Source organism: Puma concolor, chromosome A1 (assembly GCF_028749965.1).
Source record: "Puma concolor isolate L17-30 chromosome A1, mPumCon1.1.hap2, whole genome shotgun sequence".
Taxonomy (NCBI): domain Eukaryota; kingdom Metazoa; phylum Chordata; class Mammalia; order Carnivora; family Felidae; genus Puma; species Puma concolor.
In genome coordinates, this window is record NC_141667.1 from 99,074,643 (window position 1) to 99,099,033 (window position 24,391).

At 35.9% G+C, this 24,391-nt stretch overlaps 1 protein-coding gene across 5 annotated transcripts in view; it reads left to right on the plus strand.

The window, feature by feature from the left end:
- The window catches only part of WDR41 (WD repeat domain 41), a 190,915-nt gene that overhangs the window by 155,315 nt on the left and 11,209 nt on the right, over positions 1-24,391 (plus strand). For 4 of the 5 annotated variants that reach the window (XR_015248402.1, XM_086698338.1, XM_086698363.1 and 1 more), the window contains 6 exons: positions 1,748-1,796; positions 3,273-3,404; positions 5,926-5,988; positions 10,043-10,154; positions 12,641-12,703; positions 18,610-18,720. Coding sequence is in view for 4 of the 5 variants with exons in the window: in XM_086698338.1 (XP_086554464.1) it covers positions 1,748-1,796; positions 3,273-3,404; positions 5,926-5,988; positions 10,043-10,154; positions 12,641-12,703; positions 18,610-18,720 (530 nt within the window). In the remaining variant the exon portion in view is untranslated. The remainder of the gene's footprint in view (positions 1-1,747; positions 1,797-3,272; positions 3,405-5,925; positions 5,989-10,042; positions 10,155-12,640; positions 12,704-18,609; positions 18,721-24,391) is intronic. The other variant, XM_086698349.1, reaches the window with a different exon arrangement.

The window sequence follows — 24,391 nt, forward strand, 5'->3', positions numbered from 1 at the left end:
TATTAAATAAGAAATTGTATTTTTAATTTAAAAATGATTGTTTTGTTTTCTTTCAAATCTCCAGACCTTTTATATATTTCGTTTTGAAATAAGAATAAATGTTAGGCATGGATTTAAAAATAACTCTGCAGGTGATTTCTCACTAGTTACCTAGGAAGTTTTGAAGGTCCTTTCTGTTAAAAAGATAACGTAGTTCTGTATTAAATTATTAATAGACTTTGGTAAGAATGTATTTGACCAATTTCCCATCTCCTGAATAATCTCTTAGCTCCTGTAGTAGGAGATGTAATTGAAGGATTTTGAAATGAGTGCTGAGTGTGGGAATTGTCAGAGCCAGTGAAGAAAGCAGTTACTTATGGGACTTTGAAAGTGAGTATGAGAAATTCGAACTTGAAGCTCAGTTTGGAATGTTAAGGAAATTGTTATATGACTGAAGTAGTGAAATTTTATGGATCTCATATAGTGGTAAAATTCATTGGAACAGATAATCTCAGGAACAAAATAATTTTTGTGTCGTAGTGTGTCAGGTCACCAACAATAGACATCTGTGCCTAACAATGTTTACTTCAATGAAGACGTTCAAGGCATACCCAGATTTTATGAAACACAGTAACAGTTTTGCAAGGAAGAACATGTTTTCTAAATGCCATAGCTGCTAATGGATTATCATTTATTAATGGTTGTTAACTATAAGGGGCCAGTTATACACAGTTCTTAGCTGGCTTTCTATAATACCACTTCTCTCTCTCGTATTCAGAAAGCAAACCTTGAATTCAAGTGAATGAAAATGATATTATGGGAACAACTTTGGATCAATTTTGATTTATTAAAGAATCGTTTACAAACTTACATTATTAATAACAAATTACTTGACATGCTTACAGTGTGATTGCTGTAAACCATTGTGTTGGGACATTGCTTGAGAACAGTGCTTTCTTGATTTTATTATAATGCAGTCACTATGATGAGTAACCCTGTATAACAAATTACTTTTCTTGACAGTGTTTTTATCATGGATAACTTCTACTCTACAAAGTATAGATAATTGTTCCTTTATATATAGTGAATGGGAAGTAAAGAGGAGAAAGAAGCTATAACCGGGTTCATCATAGCTCTTTTTTTCATGCCAGCAAGCAAACTTTCCTTTACTTCTTTGCATTTCAAGCATTTTCACTAAAAAACAAAATAAAAACCTTCAAAAAACCTCAAAGCTTCCAAACTAAAAAAAAATGGTATTTACATGGAAAGACCAAGAGCCAAGAGAAAAAAAGGAGAGATCTTTGCTTTAAATAGGAAACTAATTAAAACATCTTTGCAGAGAAAATAATAGAAATAATGAACTTACCTGAGAAAGTGATTCCTTCGTTCCATTCTTGGAATATCACTTCCCATCAAGTGAAGCTCTTCCTCAGCTTAGTTTCCTATCACTTAAGTCAGGGTTTAATCATAATTCAAGCCAGGAAGGACTGGAAAGATTAGTTATAGGCCTCCCTTATTCTTACAGTTCTAGCTGCTGATTCATTGTAACTCTGAATGGTTTTATTTATCTTTGCATCTTCAGTTTTATTTATCTTTGTACCTGGCCTAAAACCCAGAAGATATTCCTTAAGTATTTGTTCAATTAGTTTAACCTAACCTGAATTAACATTAGTAAGTTAAAATACCATTAATAAATTCTGATATTTGTAAGTTATTTTGGCAAATAAATGTCACCAGAGATTTTTTTTCACTTTTTTTCTCTACCCAGGTTTGCATCTGCTGGTGATGATGGAATTGTAGTTGTGTGGAATGCCCAGGTGTGTATTAAAAATTCTATGTGGATTGTGTAATAAAGACATGACTGTAGGGGTACCTGGGTGGCTCAGTCAGTTAAGCGTCTGACTCTTGATTTCGGCTCAGGTCATGATCTCATGGTTGGTGAGATGGAGCCCCGTGTTGGGCTCTGTGCTGACAGTGTGGAGCCTCTTTGAGATTCTCTCTCTCCGTCTCTCTCTGCCCCTCCCTCCCTCCCTCCCTCCCTCCCTCCCTCCCTCCCTCCCTCCCTCCTTCTCTCTCTCTTTAATGTAAAAAAACAAAACAAAAAAACAAAACTTAAAGATTTGACTATATAGTTGAGGATGCATTCATAAACACTATCTAGGTATGTACCTGTATAGCAGTATAATGCGACTAATTGATAGTTTAAAAAGGCTACTTAGGATGCATCCATTTAAAATGGGGATCAATATTTCATAATAGAGAAAGGTTTCGAATTAAGATTTTTTTCCTGAGAAACAAATGCCAAATTACAAAAACAAAAGTTTTAATCTTATTCAACAAAACTTATCAACAACTATGCACTGATTCTGAAAATGAATCAAGTGTTGATTTTTGTGAGAGATACAATTTTTATTTCAAAATTGTATAATATTCTCATGTTTGACTTTAATAGTAATATAATAAAAGACTAATTTTTGTTGTGAAAAATATTTAAGCTTCATCACATTTTTCCAGGACCTCTCTTCCTGATCCTTTGATGCTCAAATTATTCCCTTTTGAAGCATTTATCTTCTCACTGTTAATTTGGATTGGCATCTGGTCTGACTCTGTCAGATCCTTATTTTTCAGTGGTTTTGCCCATGATTAAAGCAATTATTTACCATTATGTTCACCACATTCATGAAACACTGCAACCTTGGAACGATTGGCAGTTTGTTATATTTACTTAGGATTTTTATATGTTTACTACTTGGGAAAAATCAGTGAGATACTGATAGATGAAGACATTGGATGGGTAAGAATAGCTGTTGGTGTTAGAGATGGAGTAGAGACTGACTTTATGAACAGTTGCTACATTATTGGATGTATATAGTGTATATATTGTGTTGTCATGCTTTTATTTCCTTCAACATTTAAACTGTGGAGACTTAGATAACAAATACTTAAGGATAATGCAGACTCCCTATTTTTTCCTACTGATCATTTACTGATATTTTTATACTTGATTTACACAGGTCTAAAAAACCATATAGGAAAATATTCTTTTAAGTTTTCATATAAAATATGCTAGAATTTAATATTTTCTATTAGCAAATAATTAAGATTATTTATGGCTACTCTTCCAGTACCTGTTTAGATTCTATTTGATTGCTTAAGGTTAAAGTATAACATCTAAGTAATTAAAAATGGAATTATGTATTTTGTATATGGCGATTTTTCTTAACATTGTCATTTAAGATTATTTAAGTTATGAATATAATATGAGCCTATTAAAATTTTTATTGGTATTTCAGACAGGAGAAAAACTTCTGGAACTTAATGGGCACACTCAGAAGATTACAGCCATTATTACATTTCCTTCCTTGGAAGTTTGTGAAGAAAAGAATCAACTGATCTTGACAGCCTCTGCTGATAGAACAGTTATTGTATCCTTAAATCTGGAAGAGAGTAAAATACCTATAGTGACCCAACAGACCAGTACATACATTATTAGTTTTAGCCTTTTGGGGCTTGTCTGTACATTAATTTGAGCAAAAAATGATTTTGCTTTAGCCTTCATAGTACACTTCTTAAAAGTATTAGGCAACTTGAAAGTATTAGACTGGATATAGGTTAAAGGCTTATTATTGATGGAAACCGCATGACTAAAGTTCTTTCCAGAGTTACTATTATATCAAGTTATATAAAATGGAGAAATTGGGAGAATTTAGGCTTAAAAGTACTTATCTCCATTTGCTTTTCAATTTAGAGAAACAAAGATGAGTTGGACTGGGGAGTAATTCACATTTTCCTCTATACCACATTGTACAGCAAAAGAAATGTAATGGCCCCAACCCGTAAGAACTCTTTGAGCATCTGAGTCTGGCAGAAAAGTGAATTGCCATCTCCTCAGTGGTTAATATTAATATTTAGTGTTTAAAAGCAGTTTTAAAAGAGTAAATTATCTTCCCTCCATACTTTTAGGTAAAAATTTAAGGTATAACAGCAGTAATGTTTTATAGAGTGCTTATGTGTGCTAGGCATTGTTCTGTTTAACATATATTACACATATTTTTACATATGTTACCTATTACATACATTAGCCCATTTGATTCTTACAGTAACTCATTTACAGATAAGAAAAGAGGCACAGAGAGGGTAATTAAGTAACTTGCCCCTAGGTCACACAGCCATTATAGGGCAGCAAGCAAGCAGTCTGACTGCAGAGTCAGAACTCTCAACCATTGTATAATACTGCCTTTATAAAAGATTTTCCTTAAACATTCCTTAAAATTCAACCTTTAATATTTGTATGAGGAATTAGATTTAAGAAAGCCTTAATGGCCAGTTACTTATGGAAACTAATCTTTACTTATTTTTTTAAAAAGGTATCAAAGATTTGCTTTAAATCATCTGTGCTTATCTGAGAGTTCTGTTTTAAATAGTTTCAAGCATTAGTGAAGTAAGTTTTGGAGTAAGTCCAAAGGAGTAGATGTTTCCTGGGCTTCTATACAACCAGGACAAACTTTTTGACACACTGTAAATGAGCTCATTCACTCAAGTGATTTCTAGACACATTGTCAGTAGGTGAAAAAACTTCCAGGTACGATTTACATGTGGTAAACTGTATTCTGTGGTGATGACAATATTGCATAAACAGTATTACTATGTATGTTTAGGTCAGTGTAACTTTATTAATACTGTTCGATTGAGGCAAATATTAGTTTAGGCACTAAAGCTTTTGCTTTTAGTATCAGTATAATCTCCAAAAATAGAATTTAAAATACTTTGTTTAAAATTTTTTTTTCATGTTTGTTTATTTTTGAGAGAGAGAGAGACAGAGCATGAGTGGGGGAGGGGGCAGAGAGAGAGGGAGACACAGAATCCGAAGCAGGCTCCAGGCTCTGAGCTGTCAGCACAGAGCCCAGTGCGGGCCTTGAACTCACAGACCGTAAATCATGACCTAAGCTGAAGTCGGAGGCTTAACCATCTGAGCTGCCCAGGCACCCCTAAAATACTTTGTTTTTATTAGACCATCCCTAAGGTACTATAATAATATTTAGAGGCACTTACTGAATTAGTATAGTACAGGAATGAGTAGCTGAGACAGTATCAGCATGAACTTTACTTGTAAATAATGGTATAGAGTCATTTGCTTCACATAATGAGTTTTCTTGTTAAAAATCCAGTTCCAGGCTGCTTGAGTCTCCACTGTTAACAAACTTCATTAATTAAATGCTGAAGGTAAATTTTTAATTTTTGTCAGGTAATAGTCTTAACAGTCTGTCCGTACACATATGTGTGTATGTATATGTGTGCGTGTGTGTGTGTGTGTCTTTGTGTGTGTATACATGAATGTCTATATGTAAACGTGTGCTCAGACATGGTGTAGAATGTATATGTTACCATAGGAAGTGGGATAAAAAATTTGAAAATGGTTATACTCCTTAAGTCAAACTAACCTTGGACACTCATAGAAGGTCCTCTAATTATTTTAAGAATGTGTACAAGTAATACACTGTTACTGGCTTTTGTCAATCGGTATAATAGTAGTAAACGTGCCATGCATGTTGAAGGAGCTTTCAGTAAGAATTAATGGAACTGGTTGTTTTTAGTGTAAATACTTAATGTTGAGTGTTTATTAAATCATGGTGGACTATTTTGGAGAAAACACTTGGAATATTTAATGCCTATAAATATTGAGTATTCAGATCATTCATTCCTTGACATTTTCTGATAGTTTGGTAGTAAAATTTACCTCAAACATATTTTAGATTATAAGCTTGATATGCTGAGTTGATAATTCATTATATGAATTAATTTTAGTAACAGTATAGATGGTAAATATACTTTATTTAAAGATTTTTTTAACTAAGTGTAACATTTGTGATTTAATTATTGGAAAACTTATCTCTTAATTTAGATTTTAATGTTTTACTTAGAAATTATTTCTTAACATAAGTTTAGGTATGGGATTGTGATACTGGCAGACAAGTTCAGAAAGTATCATGCTTCCAGTCTACTGTAAAGGTAAAATCTTATGCTGATATTTTTTGGTAATTGTCTTTTTTTCTCAGCAAAAATCTTCAATAAGTAGATGAAGTTACTTTTGTAGGTTTTAAGAATTATTTCTTCTATACATACTTATAGTCATTTGATTCTTGGAAGACTAGATTTTGAGGGAGCATATAAAATGTTGGAATGTTTGAATTTGGAACTAGATCAAGGGGTGAATATATAGCAAGATAAGGAAAAGGTTAGTACCTAGTATGTTTTTGTAGGTAATTCTAGGAAGTTGTAGAATGACTAGTTGTAGAATGACTATAGAAGTAGGTAGTCTGTTTTCTTTACACTTTGAACTAAAAACATGGATTTATTTGTCCTTCATTCTCTGCCTTTTATAAGGTCCTGAAAATAAGACATTATCAATTACTTAATTCCAAAGAACTGTCATATGGCTAATTGGCTGTTACTATTAGGTTCACTGATTTTACAAACAAATAATAATTGGAGCTTATTACATGATAGGAACTCTGCCACATGTTGGAGAAACAAATTTGGAGAAGACTTGGTTACTTGGATTCCTACAGAAGAAATTCTTAGGTCTTCTTAGAAAGTGTGTCTGTTTTTCGATAATGTCAGCAAATGTGGTGGAAAGGGTCTTCTAAAATGAGATGTTTCCTTGTTTTATTTTTTAAAAGTTTTTATTTATTTATTTTGAAAGAGAGAGCAGGGAGGGGCAGAGAGAGTTGGGGAGAGAGAATCCCAAGCAGGTTCCACACTGTCAGTGCAGAGCCTGATACGGGGCTTGAACTCATTAACCCATGAGACCAGGACCGGAGCTGAAATCAAAAGTTGGATGCTTAACCAAGTGAGCCACCCAGGTGTCTCACCTTATTTGTTTTAAAGATACCTTGTCTCTTTATTTGAGCTTACACTTTTTTTTTTAATGTAAAAAGAATTGTGTCTCAGTGTTCAAAGTATTTGATTTTTTTCCTAAAAGGCAGCATCTCTGGTAGCCATCTCATGCTACTATGCTGTTCTTCATTATCAATTTAGTAGAGTTTCTGGGGGAAGAAAGTGCCCAGAAATGCTTGTATCCAATTTAACAATGGATTGTCTTTGAGGGAGTTATTAAAATATTGATTTGATGAAAATTTCTGTTTTATGTGATCTGAAAAGATGCTTCTTTAAAATACATTACAAATATTTTTGCTAGTTGAGGCTATTAGGTTTCAAGTGAAAATACATGAATTGAAAGAATAGGGAACAGGAAAACTGGAGAAAGTTTTGGTATATTGTGGACAGATTCTTTGGGTGAACTGTTTCATGAACTGTTTATAGGAACTGATCATGAAAAAGTATCTTACTTATTTTTTAAAGAGGTTTTACTATAATGTTAGTCAGCTAGATAGTTGTATATACTCCTGCTGTGATCATGTTTCTCATAAGAGATTGTTTAAAAGTATCATTTCACTCACTTCATTTCAGTGGTTCAATTCTTTAATAGATAATTTATCAAAGAAATTCAGATCCCTAATAAATATAAGAAATGCTATTATTTATTTTTTTGAGCTAGTAGTTTTTATAAGGGTTTGTATTAGCGAGGAAGTGGTGAAATTAGCATTTTTATTAAATTGATGATATTCCTAGCAGACAGTTTGGCATTATTAATGAAAATTTTAAATGATTACATGAATTGACCCAGAGACTCTACTTACAGAAAACTCTTTAAAGGAAAAAAAAAAAAAAAAAAAACTTGGGCAGAGATTTATGAACAGAAATGTATATTGCAAATATATTTCATAAATGTATGATTGGCAGTATCCTAAATATCTTACAGGAAAATAGTTAAATTATGGTAGAGACATATGCTAAAAGTGGTATTTAGAGAATTCATAAGAAGTTTGGAAAATTCTGATAAGATATTAAGTAGCAGAAGAAGTATATTATCCTTAACAAAATACTAGCAATCCAAATCAGCAACATATAAAAACATTCTGCACTATGACCAGATAAGACTTATCCCATTTTAACATCAGAAAAATCAGTAACTATAACATACTACAGTAAGAGTAAAGGACAAAAAACATACGATCATCTAAATCGATGCACAGAAAGCATTTGATAGCACCCTCTCATGGTAAAAGTAGTCAACAAAATAAGAATAGAGAACTTCCTCAGTCTAATAAAGGGAATTTATGAAAACCCTGGAGCTAACATCATATTAATGGTGAAAGACTGACTGAATACTTTTCCTCCTGAGATCAGGAATAAAACAAGGATGGTATTCAGTGTTATAGGGCAATAAAAAAGAAATAATGGGTATCCATATTGGAAAGGAAGAAATAAAACTGTATCCACAAGTGACATGATCTATATACTAAATCTTAAATTCATAACCAAATTCAAACATTTATTAGCTCCAATAGTTGTAAATTATATATCTGATAAGGAACTTGTATCCTGAATATATAAAGAACTCTTAAAACAGCAGTAAAGGGGCACTGGAGTGGCTCAGTCGTTTAAAGAGTCCGACTCTGTCTCGGCTCAGGTCATGATCTCACAGGTCATGATCTCACAGTTCATGAGATCAAGCCCCGCATCAGGCTGTGTGTTGACAGCATAGAGCCTACTTGGGATTGTCTCTCTCCCTCTCCACCACCTCCCCCCACTCATGCACATGTGTGGTCAATCAAAATAAATAAACTTAAACCCCTCAACAATAAAAAGACAAGTAACCCAGTTAAAAGTAGACAATTTGAAAGACATTTACCCAAAGAAATATACAGATGACCAATAAGCATGTAAAAAGCTCAACATCATTAGTTATTAGAGAAATGCAAGTCAAAACCATAATATAATACTATTTCACTTACACTAGAGGGCAGTAACGTGTTGATAAGGATGTGGAGACAATGGAACCGTCACACATTGCTGGTGGAATTGTAAAATGGTAGAGCTGCCTTAAAGAGTTATCGTTTGGCCCAATAGTCTCACTCCTAGGTATTCCTATTTCATTGTCAAGAGAAATGAAAATGTATGTCCACACAAAAATTTGTACGTGATGAATGTTCATGGCACCACTGTACATAATAATCCAAAAGTGGAAATATCCTAAATGTCTACCAGCTGAGAATGGACACATGTGCTATATCCACATAATGGAATATTATTCAGCAATCAAAGGGAGCAAAATAATGATACATTAAATATTCAGAAATTAGGGTAGGGATTCTTAAAATAGAAACTGCCTTATTTTCAACCCTTTTTGTTCCAGTAGTTTTAAAAGCTAAGACAACACTTAGGTTGGACAAGACTATCAGAATCTTTTCCTTTTCTTGTTTATTCTTCTCCCTCACTCTTGTCCTTTTATTCAATCAGAGTCTTGAGTGGGAGGAGTATGATTAAAGGTGTGGACTTTAAAGTACTGTTAAAGGTAAAGGACTTCTATAGACTTGAAATACTCATTTTCCTAAATGAATTAGGAGGTATTAATTTGAGAGTTACATAAAAACTAAGGTCATATATTCTGTTTTATTTTAAAGGAAGTTTAAGCCTTGTGTGTTATCTATTACCGAGTAACAAATTACCTCAAAACTTAGTTGCTTAAAGCAATAAATATTATCTTACAGTGTTTGTAGTCAGGAATAAAGAGCAGCTTAGCAGTTCTGGCTCAGTGTGTATTATGAGGTTGCTGTCATCTGAAGGCTTGACTGGGGTTGGAGGTTCCTAGGGGACTCATATGATTGGTAAGTTAGTGCTGGCTGTTGTCCAGGGGTCTCACTTTTTTGCATGTGCATCTTTCTCCATGTGGCTGCTTGTGTGTTTGCCCTAGAGTGATTCGAGAGAGCAAGGAGGAAGCCACTTTGTCATTTATGATTTAGTCTTGTAAGTCACACACCATCTCTTCTGCTATATTCTCTTCATTAGAGGCCAGTCACTTAGTAGAGTCCACATTCAAGGGTGGGAAACTTAAATTCCACCTTTTAAAGAGAATGGTTTCACAGAACTTGTGGACATATTTAAAAACCACCAATGAATGCTTGAAATTCTAAACTGATATTTCAAATGAATTTTTCAGTGCTTGATTGTTCTTCAGAGACTAGATATTTGGCTCTCTGGTGGGAATGACCTATGTGTGTGGAACCGAAAATTAGATCTCTTATGTAAGACCAGCCACCTTTCTGATACAGGTAAGAAATCAAATCAATGTAATTATGAACCATGATTGATATTCTTTAAAAGACATAATGAATCTTCGAAGAGACTTCCTATGAATACCTCTGTATCCATTAATTAATATAGGGGTTTTTCTTTTCAGTTCTGAATATATCATGTAACCTTATTTCTCCAGTTTGATGGTTGTATAAAAAATATTTCTATCCCAAATTGGAGGGAGAAGCCTCCCCCACCCACCTTTTGTCTTCACCTCCCCTTATAACAGAATTTCTCAAAAGTGGTCAAGAAAATCTTTGATTTATACTCTTGGTCTGCGTTCCTAAACTGAGTTAGATGAGCACATTGATACATGGAATTACACCTTTCCAACTTTATAATAGAGTTTATTTGTGGGGCCATTGGATTTTGAATAGATTCCAAAGGATGACCTCATTTTACAATTGGTTTTACTAGAAAGTCCATGCATTGTGCAAACTTACTAATAAAGTTCGGAATTTGGTTAATATTTTTGGTTTTAAGAAAAGAAATTCAGTTTGACTTCTGATACCAAGGATCTTAAACAATAAAATAAAAAATTATTCAAACTATTTAAGTATAAATGAGAAAATTTAAAGAATAACCTTGAAGTTATGTGATATACTGTTAACTATGTTTGTTTCTAAAAGTAATCAATAAACCCATTGACATCCTAGAAAGAATATTATTAAGCATATTGGTACTGTAAAGGTAGCAGGAGCCCTGTGAATTGAATTTACAGTTCACAATTAGAACTAACTTATCTCCACAAAGATACTAAATCAGAAAAGTAATGTGACGTCTTAACAAAACTAAATCACTACGTTTCTAGGATTTTCAGTTTTACCTTTCAATTCAATGTTTGATCACTAGTAATGTTGGTAGTATCTAGATTGTATTTTCATGTTTCCCGTTATCATGAGTTATATCTCTTTATTTACACGTATATTTTCCTTTCTATTTCTAATACTAGCCTGTGGTTACCTGTGAATTTTATTCCATGAATTATTAGTAACTATGTTATGAAATAATGAAATCAGGACTAACAAGAATATTTTGTCTGATAATGGAAATTACCTGTTATTGTAGTCTCCGTTTTGCAAGTTATCTTTGAGAACTATTAAGTAATCGTAGTATTGTCCTATTTATCAGTGTCTCAAGAGATAGTGGAAATCTTTGAGAAAATCTGTTAGAAACCTTTCAGAAGGCTATCAGTTATTATTGGTGAGCCTTTTGTGATTTGGGTTTTCCACATTACCAGATGCCACTGAGTTAGCCGTGCTGTTAGACCTTTATGTCATGAAGCTCCTTTCATGAGGCTTGCTTGATTTTTGGCTAGCAAGGCTTAAAAATTATGGTCTCTCTACAACCATTTCATGATTCAGCTATAAAAAGATACTCAGAATTCTATCTTTATATCTTTTCGATCTAACAGAAGGAGAATCAGATCTCGTTTCCGGATTCAACGTTGAATATGCAGCAGACCCCTTCGCCCTATTTTTCCTAGCGGAATATGCTAACATTATCATTTTAAATATTCTCACAACAATCCTATTCTTTGGAGGATTTCACAACCCATATATACCAGAACTATGTACCGTTAACTTTACCGTCAAAACCCTATTCCTAACATTCACCTTCCTATGAATTTGAGCATCCTACCCATGATTCTGATATGACCAAGTCATATGTCTTCCAAGAAAAAATTTCCTACCCCTCACTCTAGCCATATGCATATGATGTGTATCCTTTCCCATCATCACAGCAAGCATTCCACCCCAAACATAAGAAATATGTGTGAAAAAAGAGTTACTTTGATAGAGTAAATAATAGAGGTTTAAATCCTCTTATTTCTAGAATTCTAGGACTCGAACTTAATCCTAAGAATTTAGAAGTCTTCGTGCTACCATATTATGTCATATTCTACAGTAAGGTCAGCTAAATATGCTATCGGGCCCATACCCAGAAAAATGTTGGTTTATATCCTTCCCGTAGTAATTAAACCCCCATTCTCATTATTATTATGTCAACACATTTCAGGAGCCATAATTGTGATAACAAGCTCCCACTGACTAATAATCTGAATTGGCTTCAGAATAAACATACTAGCTATTATCCCCATTCTTATAAAAAAAATGTAACCCACAAGCCATAGAAGCATCCACAAAATATTTTCTTTATATCTTCTTTGAGCTAGTCATCTTGTAAATGGTGATTATCTTTAGGGATTCCTGGTTAAAAAAAGTTGACCATAATAGTGAAAGTGTCAACAGAGCATATCCTACCTTTAGTAAATCTGCATCTTCTTTAGGTCTCTAATACTTATCACAGACTCATTTTCCGTGTGCAGGTGAGCAGGGAACCACGATGTAGTATATTGTGTGTGCTTTTATGGGAAATAACTGGCATAAATCTGAAAATGTTTTTATTTTTCATATAATCTTTGAAGAAAATAATTTGACCTTTGTCATATATATTTTTGAAGGGATCAGTGCTTTGATTGAAATACCTAAGAACTGTGTTGTGGCAGCAGTTGGCAAAGAACTGAGTGAGTATGACTCTTTTTCTTTTATTTTCTTTTTAAGAAAATTTAAAACTAGACTTGTATACACATTTTAGAAAGACAAGTTTTTTATTTAAGGGACATCTGCCCCTGCCCATGTCTTGACCTGCGATTCTTGGAAGCGATGTGGAGACTGAGACATTTTCAAGACGTTAGGTCAGTTTTTGTACTGTGCTTGGTCTAACATAGCCAAGTGGGGCATGGTAACCCCATATGTCTGAGGCCAGAGAAAGCCGTTTACATTCCACAATTCTGTCTGCTCCTGATCTATAGTCCTACACTTAGCAAAAATTCTGACCACAGAAAGCAACTATCAGCATTCTGGAAACTAAAAACTTGATTTGGACGGGTTGGAGGATGATTACTGTGGGAAGCCACTAAGGCAGGAACTGTGGTGTTTTTGGCTCGGGAAGCCAGAGTGGGGCCCATTTTCTTGGGAAGAGTTTCTGCCATTTCCTTCAGAGTGGTGGGATAGCAGAGAGAGGGGGTAGCAAGAGGAATTTTATAAATTTATTAATTGATTATAAACTTGCTGTTTGAAGGCTATTTGGCTGGTGATGGTTAGCTAACCCATTTACTGCCATGGAGCCCATAGTAAAAAATAAAGTCTCTTGTTCCTACTGCCTTTTGAATAGAATTGGGGTGCTGAGAAGTGATAGAGTAAGCATGCTTCTTCAAGGCTCCTTATTTCTTGAAGAATTTTTCTAATGTATCCCAGAGAGCATATGATGTTGCTTGTGCTACTTTCTTTTTTTTTTTTTTTCAATATATGAAGTTTATTGTCAAATTGGTTTCCATACAACACCCAGTGCTCATCCCAAAAGGTGCCCTCCTCAATACCCATCACCCACCCTCCCCTCCCTCCCACCCCCCATCAACCCTCAGTTTGTTCTCAGTTTTTAACAGTCTCTTATGCTTTGGCTCTCTCCCACTCTAACCTCTTTTCTTTTTTTTTTTTTTTTCCCTTCCCCACCCCCATGAGTTTCTGTTAAGTTTCTCAGGATCCACATAAGAGTGAAAACATATGGTATCTGTCTTTCTCTGTATGGCTTATTTCACTTAGCATCACACTCTCCAGTTCCATCCACGTTGCTACAAAGGGCCATATTTCATTCTTTCTCATTGTCACGTAGTACTCCATTGTGTATATAAACCACAATTTCTTTATCCATTCATCAGTTGATGGACATTTAGGCTCTTTCCATAATTTGGCTATTGTTGAGAGTGCTGCTATAAACATTGGGGTACAAGTGCCCCTATGCATCAGTACTCCTGTATCCCTTGGGTAAATTCCTAGCAGTGCTATTGCTGGTTCATAGGGTAGGTCTATTTTTAATTTTTTGAGGAACCTCCACACTGTTTTCCAGAACGGCTGCACCAATTTGCATTCCCACCAACAGTGCAAAAGGGTTCCCGTTTCTCCACATTCTCTCCAGCATCTATAGTCTCCTGATTTGTTCATTTTGGCCACTCTGACTAGCGTGAGGTGATATCTGAGTGTGGTTTTGATTTGTATTCCCCTGATGAGGAGCGAGGTTGAGCGTCTTTTCATGTGCCTGTTGGCCATCCGGATGTCTTCTTTAGAGAAGTGTCTATTCATGTTTTCTGCCCATTTCTTCACTGGGTTATTTGTTTTTCGGGTGTGGAGTTTGGTGAGCTCTGTATAGATTTTGGATACTAGCCCTTTGTCCGATATGTCATTTGCAAATATCTTTTCCCATTCCGTTGGTTGCCTTTTAGTTTTGTTGGTTGTTTCCTTTACTGTGCAGAAGCTTTTTATCTTCATAAGGTCCCAGTAGTTCATTTTTGCTTTTAACTCCCTTGTCTTTGGGGATGTGTCATGTAAGAAATTGCTACGGCTGAGGTCAGAGAGGTCTTTTCCTGCTTTCTCCTCTAGGGTTTTGATGGTTTCCTGTCTCACATTCAGGTCCTTTATCCATTTTGAGTTTATTTTTGTGAATGGTGTGAGAAAGTGGTCTAGTTTCAACCTTCTGCATGTTGCTGTCCATTTCTCCCAGCACCACTTGCTGAAGAGACTGTCTTTTTTCCATTGGATGTTCTTTCCTGCTTTGTCAAAGATTAGTTGGCCATACGTTTGTGGGTCTAGTTCTGGGGTTTCTATTCTATTCCATTGGTCTATGTGTCTGTTTTTGTGCCATGTGCTACTTTCTCCATAGGCCAGATAAGAGATTTGCTGTGACCATCAGTTGGCATATTTGCAAATGCCAGTAAGACATGGGCTAATTGTTTACCATTTATTAACTGCTGTTTGCAGACTCCATGGCTTTGCAGCCAAGTTTCTCTTTCTTCAACTGACCTTGCCATGTGTAATCATGTCAGAGAAGTAATTTTCTAAACACTGTGCTTATTACCCTTTCTTTCCATAGAGTAGTTTCAAAAGGTATTAGAATTATTTTGTGTTTAGTTTATTTTCTCTTCCTTGCAGAAATTTAGTTTTCTCATGTTTTCGATCAAGCTGGAAAGAAGCCTAGCTTTTCCCTGGCTTTCTCCTCTTGTAGTGAGCCAGTCACTTTGAGTTTTGCTGATTTTACTGCTAACTCAGTGGTTCTCAGATTTTAGTGTGCATTAAAATGACTTGAATGGTTTGTTAAAAAACACACATTACTCGGTCTTACCCCTAGAGTTTCTGATTCAGTGGGTCTGGAGTATGGTCCGAGTTTCTTCATTTCTAACAGGTGTTTTGGTGGTGCTAGGGTTGCTGGCCTGTAGGCCGTACTTTGAGGACTCCTGCCTTAAGTACTTTGATTCTCTTCTTTCCGTCTCACTACTGTTGCTCACTTCAGGCTCTCATCTCCCCTCTTGCCTGTTCTGTTGTGCTAACCTCCAAACTCTATCTTCCTTCCTCTACTGTAGTGCTTCTCCAGTGCCTTCTCCTCCTCTAGGTTAGGGCTTCTCCGATACATTTCCCAGGAGGTGCTAGGGGTGATCTCTCTAAAAGGCAGGCTACTCCCCTGCTTCCTTTGTCTATAGCAGTCATTTCTAGACTCTCAAATTTGTGACTCGTATGATAGTTCATCTTTTTGGAGATCAACTGAGAGTTGCCAAATTAGTATTTTACTTAGTAAAATCATTAAATACAAAAAAAAAGCTATCATTTACCATCATCATTTTGTAAAAATTACTTTTTAATAAAAAAGTATGAAAAATGTGATCTCAGCAAAGAATAGGACTTTAAACTGAATATATTTTTGTACAAAATGTATGTGGCCCTTATTTTTTCCCATTTTTGCCTTACATGAATGAAATCTTTGCTCCGGGGGACCAATATAAGACCACCAGTAAGATAAAGTCTAGACTTTTCAGCAGATCACATCCAGTTCTTTATTCTCTTCCTCCTCTCTCCTCTGAGTCCTGTATCACGTGTTTGTCAAAACTGAATTGCCCTGGGTTCTCCCACCTGAGGTGTTTCTCACCTCTTTGCCTTCATTTCTCCAGTCACTCTGTATCAGGTCTTTGCCCCCTACTCATTGTCCTCTTTGATGTTGCTAATTCCTACTTACTCTTTAGGAGCTCCAGAATGACATTTTTTGAGGCTGAAGGCTTGCTTAACTATCCTCTCTGCTCCTAGAAGTTTTTCTTCTGTGTTCTCATAATCTCTTATGTGTCATTTCACTTACTACTTAAAAAAAAACAAAAAACTTCTCTTTGCTTTTTGTTCTTTCCTTGCCCTTCCCTTGCAGAATGTGAGCTCCTTGACAACTAAAGCTTTTTATTCACCTTTCTGTTAAAAGATGGGAGATTTTTATTGAATGAATGAGTAATTGAGTCAATTCATTTATGTGGTAATAAAAGTATTACTAATGCCTCATCAGAAGTTAGAATATCATGTAAAAAAAGGGAAGAAATGAGAATTGGTTATATTCAGAAAATAATTTGTAAAAAATACGTATTCTTAAAAACAAGGTTTTGGGGCGCCTGGGTGGCACAGTCGGTTAAGCGTCCGACTTCAGCCAGGTCACGATCTCGCGGTCCGTGAGTTCGAGCCCCGCGTCGGGCTCTGGGCTGATGGCTCGGAGCCTGGAGCCTGTTTCCGATTCTGTGTCTCCCTCTCTCTCTGCCCCTCCCCCGTTCATGCTCTGTCTCTCTCTGTCCCAAAAATAAATAAAAAAATACGTTGAAAAAATTTAAAAAAAAAAACAAGGTTTTGCATTTTATTAGTATCATTATAAAATATAGTGCCATTTTTTCTTACATAAAAATACATTTCATTCTCGTAAATAGAGTGTCTTTTCTATTTCCAAGACCAAGCTTGTGCCCATTTCCTTGGTTTGAAATGTTCCATACTAATTTCTCTTTTTCTATGTGAGGCCGGGCTACTTTCACCAGGAAATACAGCTTGTGAGTACTCATGTAACTGTGAGGCTAATCAGCAAGGCTGTCAGCTCTGACACCTCATCTTGGTTCAGAAAACCAGGCTCTTGTTCTTAACCCTTTTTTAGAATTCACTATTCCTTCTCTTTTGTCTTAGGATCTAATTTATATTTGTTTTATTTCCTTGAAGTTACTACATAGGTGACCCTATGAATACTTGTCTGTAGGGGCCATATTTATGGATTCACTGAACAGTTTCACATTATCTCCAGTACTTGGTAGTTCTTTGTGGAAGCCTCCTTTGTAAGGTTTTTTTGTCCGTATCTGAGGTTACTTTTTGTTAGTTTGATTAAATAATACATTGCCCATTATTCCACATTCCCAATCTCAAGATCATTTAGTAGTATTCCAACTATAAATAGAATTTTTACACAAGTTGGACAGGTATCAGGAAGAGTTCTTTTATTTAATGAAAGACCTGCTTTTGCCAGCCACAGTTTGAATGTGAATGGCTGTCAGGATGAAATAACTTTATTTCTAGAGATTCATCAGTTGGTAAAATATTATCCAGAGAGATACAAAGGAATGTGGTATGACCCATTTTCCAGAGAGGAATGTAAAAAAATAAAAAGAGAGACTTTAGTAATTAGCCACCACCTGGAAAGGATCTGACTTCTGAGACCTTCCCACTTCTCAGATATTAGTGATCCTAATCTGTGAGCATCCATAGTACTTGGTACATTGGCTTATTTGTAGCCCTTAATACATTGATTATAAGCTTGTTTATAAGTCTCACTCCCACTCTAGAATGCATTTCAGGGCAATGACTGGGCCTTATTCACATTTAATATCTAAGTTGCTGGAACATAAAAGATATTTAGTAAATGTTGATAGAATCACTCCTGTTGATTTGATTTTTGATTTTCTGTATTGATTAAAGTTAGGATTTATACAAGTTTAAATAAAACTATTTGTTAATGTCAGACAATGAGTAAAGCAACACATTGAATATTGACATAGAAAAATTATAAGGCATGTTCTCAGAGAACATATAATTTAATAGTTTACACCTAATATAAGGAAAAGTTAAAAAAAAAATAGCTTCTCACGTCTTTACTGAGTTGAAGTTAAACGTGAATTTGTAGCTTATTTTGTAGCAGTGCATACTGACCTGAGAACATGAGTAGAGAATGATGATGATGGAGATGACTCTGGAATGTGGACCAGTCACTGACCAGGGAGAGAGGGAGGCGGGTTAGCCAGATATACCTTGAAGCCCCAGAGAAGATGGGGATTTCTGGTTGGTAATGGGTTTAGAAGAGTTTTAATAAAAGAACACTTGTAAAGACACACTTATTTGGGATTTTAGTAGATCATCTCAAACATCTCAAGCATTTGAAAGAAATACTGTGGTATGAATAAAGCTTTCTTTGGAGTTGGGTTTTTCAATATTTTAGATCTTTCTCACTTAATGAAATACTAGCTTTTTTTTCCCACCAGAAATAGAATTCCATCTTCTTTGACCATTTTAATAAAATCATATCTGTATTTTCATTTAGTAATTTTCAGGTTGGTAACACCAACAGGAGAATCACTGGAATGGGATATTCTTGAAATTAAGCGCCTCCTTGATCACCAGGATAATATTCTCTCCTTGGTTAATGTCAATGGTAAGCTTACTGTGTATTTGTTTCTTTTATGTAAAATTTTGCACTTGTTGACAGAACTTTGGTCTTATTTTGTTCTAGAGTTCTGTAATTACCATCATTAAAATAATGCTTTAGACTAGTACAGGTCAGCAGTCTAATATAATGTGGGGTTTATTCCAGTAGAATTGATCAAGTTTTATAGATAGGTCTAAGATATAGGTCCAAGAAGAATAGAGTGGGGCAGAGAAAAAAGATGATGGGGGGAGCATAATTATCTCAGGTGCTGTGTGATAGCTGTGAGATGACTGTCATAGGCTATAAATACTACTGCCTAGTAGCATTTCAGCATTTTTGGCAGATGGTTCTGGCCAGTTCCTCTTTTGTAGACCACACAGTATAATACTACGTAGCAAGTTATACATTTAGATCAGAAGGAGCAGAATTCAAGTGGATTGCAATCATGATTGAAGACTTCCAGAGAATAACACCAAGATAAAGTAAAGGTCTGCAAAAATTGGGTCATATCTGCCCATCCTCATGGTTGTATGTTTTGACTTGCCAGACATCTTATTTGGCTTCACAGTGATTTTAATCATGTCTCCTGGAATCTGTCATCAGATGGCAGAATAGGATCCGACACTACCAGTCCTGGGATTTGGTTGGCTCACTTTGAAGTAAAATGATGCCTTGTATCATCAGAACTCTGCTGGTTAATTGGTATTCCGGGGTCACACAAGAAGAGTCCTTGGTGGCTTCAGTTTGATAATCTGAAGGAAACCGTAAGAGTTTTGTGAGGATGCCATGAATGTAATGTAGTGGGAGGACTGGACTGCACTCCCAGACCTGAGACCTGGGTTGGCTCTTTTTGAAGAATACTTTGTATAACCTTGAGGCAAAAGGAAAGAGGGGCACAGATAGCACCAAATGTATTCTCCATTTTTATGCTATTTAATCACATGCCCAGATACATGTGTGAATGTCCTTCCCAGCTCCAAAAGGCTCTTGCCTAATAGCCATCTTCTTACACAAGTCTTACTTACTGCAAGTCTTTCTAAGGACCAGATTGTCTGTGGTGATAGAAGTTAACATGTTGGGAACACCCTTTGATTTTTCTCTGGGGGTTCTCTTCTCTTCTAGCCATGGATGGCAGCACAGAAGACAAGTTCTTGTTTGGGAGACCCTCTGACACAGAGTCTTAAACTCCAGGGCCCTGGAGCTGCTAAGAAAAGCACGCATTGTCCTTGCCCATTACACTGGTCATGCCTCCTTGTTCTGTTTTAGTGGTAAAACATTGGTGTCATTGATCCAGCACGGTTCCTTATTGAAGGTGATAGGATGTTACTGAAGAGGTCTTAGCTTCATGACCCTTCTGCTGTGCAATATGCAAAGAAGCTTAGCTTGTAACAGTTGAACCAGAAAATATTTCTTTGCCAACTTCTTAAGGGAAAGAAAATGGAAATCTAAAGCAAAAATATTGTTAATGAAAATTACAGGAAACCCATAGTAGTTTTTACTTTATTAACTCCCTGACTATAAAATTACATTACAGATAATAAATAAGCTTTAAGCATTTTGAGGAATCCTATATGGTCAAGTAGTCTGTTAAAATTTGAAAATGATATTGTGACAGTCTCTATTTTGTACATAGGTAGGTTTGCTGTCCTGAAGATATCAGTGATCCTGAAATTATTATGTTGTACGGTTCCCAGCTCCACTCTCAGCCCTGTTTCTTTTACTACCAATTACCAGTGGAAGATGTGGCTAGTTCTGGGTTTGTATTTCATAGGAGAAGTGCATTTTCATGGAGGTGGCCACAGGCAACCTTAGAATGGTAGGACAGAATTCCCATAGATGTGAATAATGAATAACAGAGAATCTGATAATGAATGAAAAAGAGATCTGAATGCCTCAGCAGAAGGTTTTCTAACAGACATACAAGATAACCTAGTTTATATTTTCTGGCAAAAGGCTCTGGTGCTCCTCCATTTTATTCCTTTTCTTGTGTTGACAGCATGGTATGGTAATCACAAATTATTAGTACTTGTGAGGGAAGGTAGACAGATATAAGAATGGGAGTTCCTACTAAGTGACTTTTTTTTTTTTTGAGAGACACAGAGTGTGTGTGGGGGGGGAGGGGCAGAGAAGAGGGAGACACAGAATCCAAAGCAGGCTCCAGACTAAGCTGTCAGCACAGACCCTGATGCGGGGCTCAAACCCACAAACCATGAGATCATGATCTGAGCTGCAGTCAGACGCTTAGCTGACTGAGCCACCCAGGTGCCCCTATACTAAGTGACTTTTGATACTAACATAGGATGAAAATCCATCCCTGTATATCATTGAGCTTGTTTTGTGTGAAACATTCTGAGTGACCTGTTTGAGAATATATAGTGATAAACTACACTGACATAGCTGAATGCCAGTATTTTGTTTTAATTGCAGCTGGGCACAGATATCTTGTTTCTGTTGCATAGATGAATCACAGACACTCGGGCAGATTAAGTTAGAGCGGACAGCCGTGTGGTCTCAAGTTCAGTTGACTCTGTTATGATGGCATGCAGTTAGTGTCAAGAATCTTCACTCCCTAATGTCTCTGTTTCTTATGTAGTTTGAATGAAATTGGAAAGAGGAGGGAAAGGGATGGAAAAGAAGATCATGGAAAGAGTAGTACAGCTTTAACTGTCCCATTATTAGTAGTCCGTTAATAAACTATAGAACTTGGTCTTGGAACCAAGACAAAATAAAGTTTACATGTATGAGTGCTGGTAATTTTTTATTTCTAAGAGATTGTTCATCTAATTATTAGATATTTCTGTCCTGGCTTATTTGGTAAATGGAATCATTAAATCATAACGAACTCATCTTTGTATTCCTAAATTAGAAATACTGGAGGTTTTAATACCATTAATTTGGGATAATACTAGGAGCTCAGAATAATGCCAGAGACTCAAAGATCATGTTTGATGTCTTTTTTAAATTCGTACACATTTATTATTGGCTTTTTCATCTAGTGCATGAGAAATCCAAGATAGAGGGAGGTTAAATGACTTTCTGAGGACTAGATGGCTAGTAACAGAGCCACATTTAGAACTTGGGTTTTTAGACTCACCTTGTATTGTTCTCTTCTACCTTACGTAAATATGTAAGGATTAAAATAAATTAAATTTATTTAAGATAGTTTTTAGTGTCAGCAGTAGTACATTTTCTATTAATTATGTAATTTACAAAGTGTCTTAGTTGGCCCACTAATTTTATTTTCATTTAAGGTAGTAAAAACTTGTTATTGTAGAAGTAATATCTAGTCATGGTAGAGCAATGAGAAAAGAGTGAGAAACATAAAGTCTGTAAAAAGGAAAATTATCCCACACGACAGTATTAAGCACTGGTCCATATACTTCTAGGTGTTTTTCTGAGAATATGTATGTGTATATCCATATGGCTTGCTGTTTTGTAACTGTATGTCATGAATATATTTCCGTAGCAGTATAAACATACTTTTACAACTAAAATTTTTTTAAGTTTATTTATTTATTTTGGGAGAGAGAAAGAGAATGCAAGTGACAGAGGGGTAGAGAGAGAGGGAGAGTGAATCCCAAGCAGGCTCCACACTGTCAGCACAGAGCCCGACTCAAGGGCTTGAACCCACAAACCATGAGATCATGACCTGAATCGAAGTTGGACTTTTAACTGAGCTACCCAGATACCCCTCCAACTCAACTTTTAATAACAGTTACTGTTTAATTTTATAGATGTCTTATTTATTCAGTTCCCAATTCACATTGTTAATATTACGTATAATAGCCTTGTTACATTTGTCTTTTATGTGCTTTCCTCAGGATACATTTCTATAAGTGGAATTGTTGGATCAGTGGGTTTACATTTTTTTTTTAAGGTTTTGATGCATATCACCACATTTGAAAGGATTGTACCAATTTATACTAGGACATTAGTACGGAAGTATGTTGATTTTATGCTTTTGCCAGCATTGGGGACTTTGCTATTTTTTCATCTTTCCCAGTTTTCAAGTCATTGAGTAGTATCTTACTGCTTTATTATTATTTTTTAATGTTTATTTTTGAGAGCTAAAGATTGCACATGCAAGCTGGGGAGGGGCAGAGAGAGAGGAGGAGACAGAGGATCTGAAGCAGGCTCTGTGCTGTCAGTGCACAGAGCCAGATGCCGGACTCAAACTCAGAAACTGTGAGATCATGACCAAAGCCAAAGTTGGTCGCTTAACTGACTGAGCCACCCAGGTGCCCCTCTTACTGCTTTTAGATTTTTTTTGATTATTAAGGCACTTGAACATCTTTGCGCATGTTTACTGACCATTTGTATTTCTTATTTTGTCTGTTCAGGTCTTTTGCCCACTTTCTGTGATGGAGTATTTATCAAAATTTGGTTTCCAGGAACTCCTTATTTATCAAGTATAATAAACCCATTTTGATACCTGAGTTGCAAATTTTTCCCAGCCTTTTGTCATTTAAATATGATTGTTTTCACTAAGCAGATATTTACATATGTATCATTCTTTCCCCACCCTGCCTCCTTTAGAGCTTGTTAGCACTCCATATTTATAAAAGCATTTACCTTTATTTTTTCAGTCCTTTAAGTACTTTTAATGTTTTAATGTATTTGAAACTTATTTTGGTCTATGTAAAATAACAGAAAAAATATATATTGCTCTCTGCCCCCAGTTCTTGGCACAGAGCTCCTAAAACCATTGTAATTTCCTAAGTGATAAGAGCTCAGGGAGCATCTTTTGTTCTAATATTTGGTCTAATATTTGCTGATCGATATTTCTTGGCATTTTCTGAGTGATAGTAGTGACTTTTGTTCTAATGAGACCTTTGTTTCTTGGTGGGCTTCTAGATGGGGGCTGGTCACCAGAAAGACCAGCCATGACTAGAAACTTGGAAGTTTTAGCCTACCCCTCATTTTCCGCAGAGGGGCTGGAAATGGAATAATTGATCATGCTTACGTGATGAAGCCTCCATAAAAATCCCAACAGTATGGGGTTTGGAGAGCTTCCTAATTGCCCAGCATGTAGAGGTGCTGGGAAAGTGGCATGGTTGGAGAGGGCATGGAAGCTCCACAGCCTTCCCACACACCCTGTCCTACACATCTCCTTCATCTGGGTGTTCATCTTTGTCTTTTATCGTATTTTATAATAAACTGGTAAACAGTAAACTGTTTTCCTGAGATCTGTGAGCTTCTCTAGCAAATTAATTGAACCCAAGGAGAGGGTATGAGAGCCTCTGATTTATAGCTGATTGGTTAGAAGCACAGGTAACAACCTGGACTTGCAGTTGGCATCTGAAGTAGAGGGAGTCTTGTGGGACTGAGCCCTTAACCTGTGGGATCTGATGCTTCCTCCAGGTAGAGTGTCAGAAAGGAGTTAAATTGTAGGACACTCTGCTGGTGTCACAATTGCTTGGTGTGGGGAACCCCCCCCCCACATCTGGTGTCACAAGTGTTACATGGTAGTAGTGTGATAGTAAAAGAGAAACATAGGAGAAGGGTCTGTTCCCTCCCCTTCCCCTCCCTTCTTTTAATGTTTAATATTTATTTTTGAGAGAGACAGATAGAGTGCAATCAGGGGAGGGTCAGAGAGAGCAAGACACAGAATCTAAAGCAGGCTCCAGGCTCTAAGCTGTCAGCACAGAGCCTGATGCAGGGCTCGAACTCATGAACC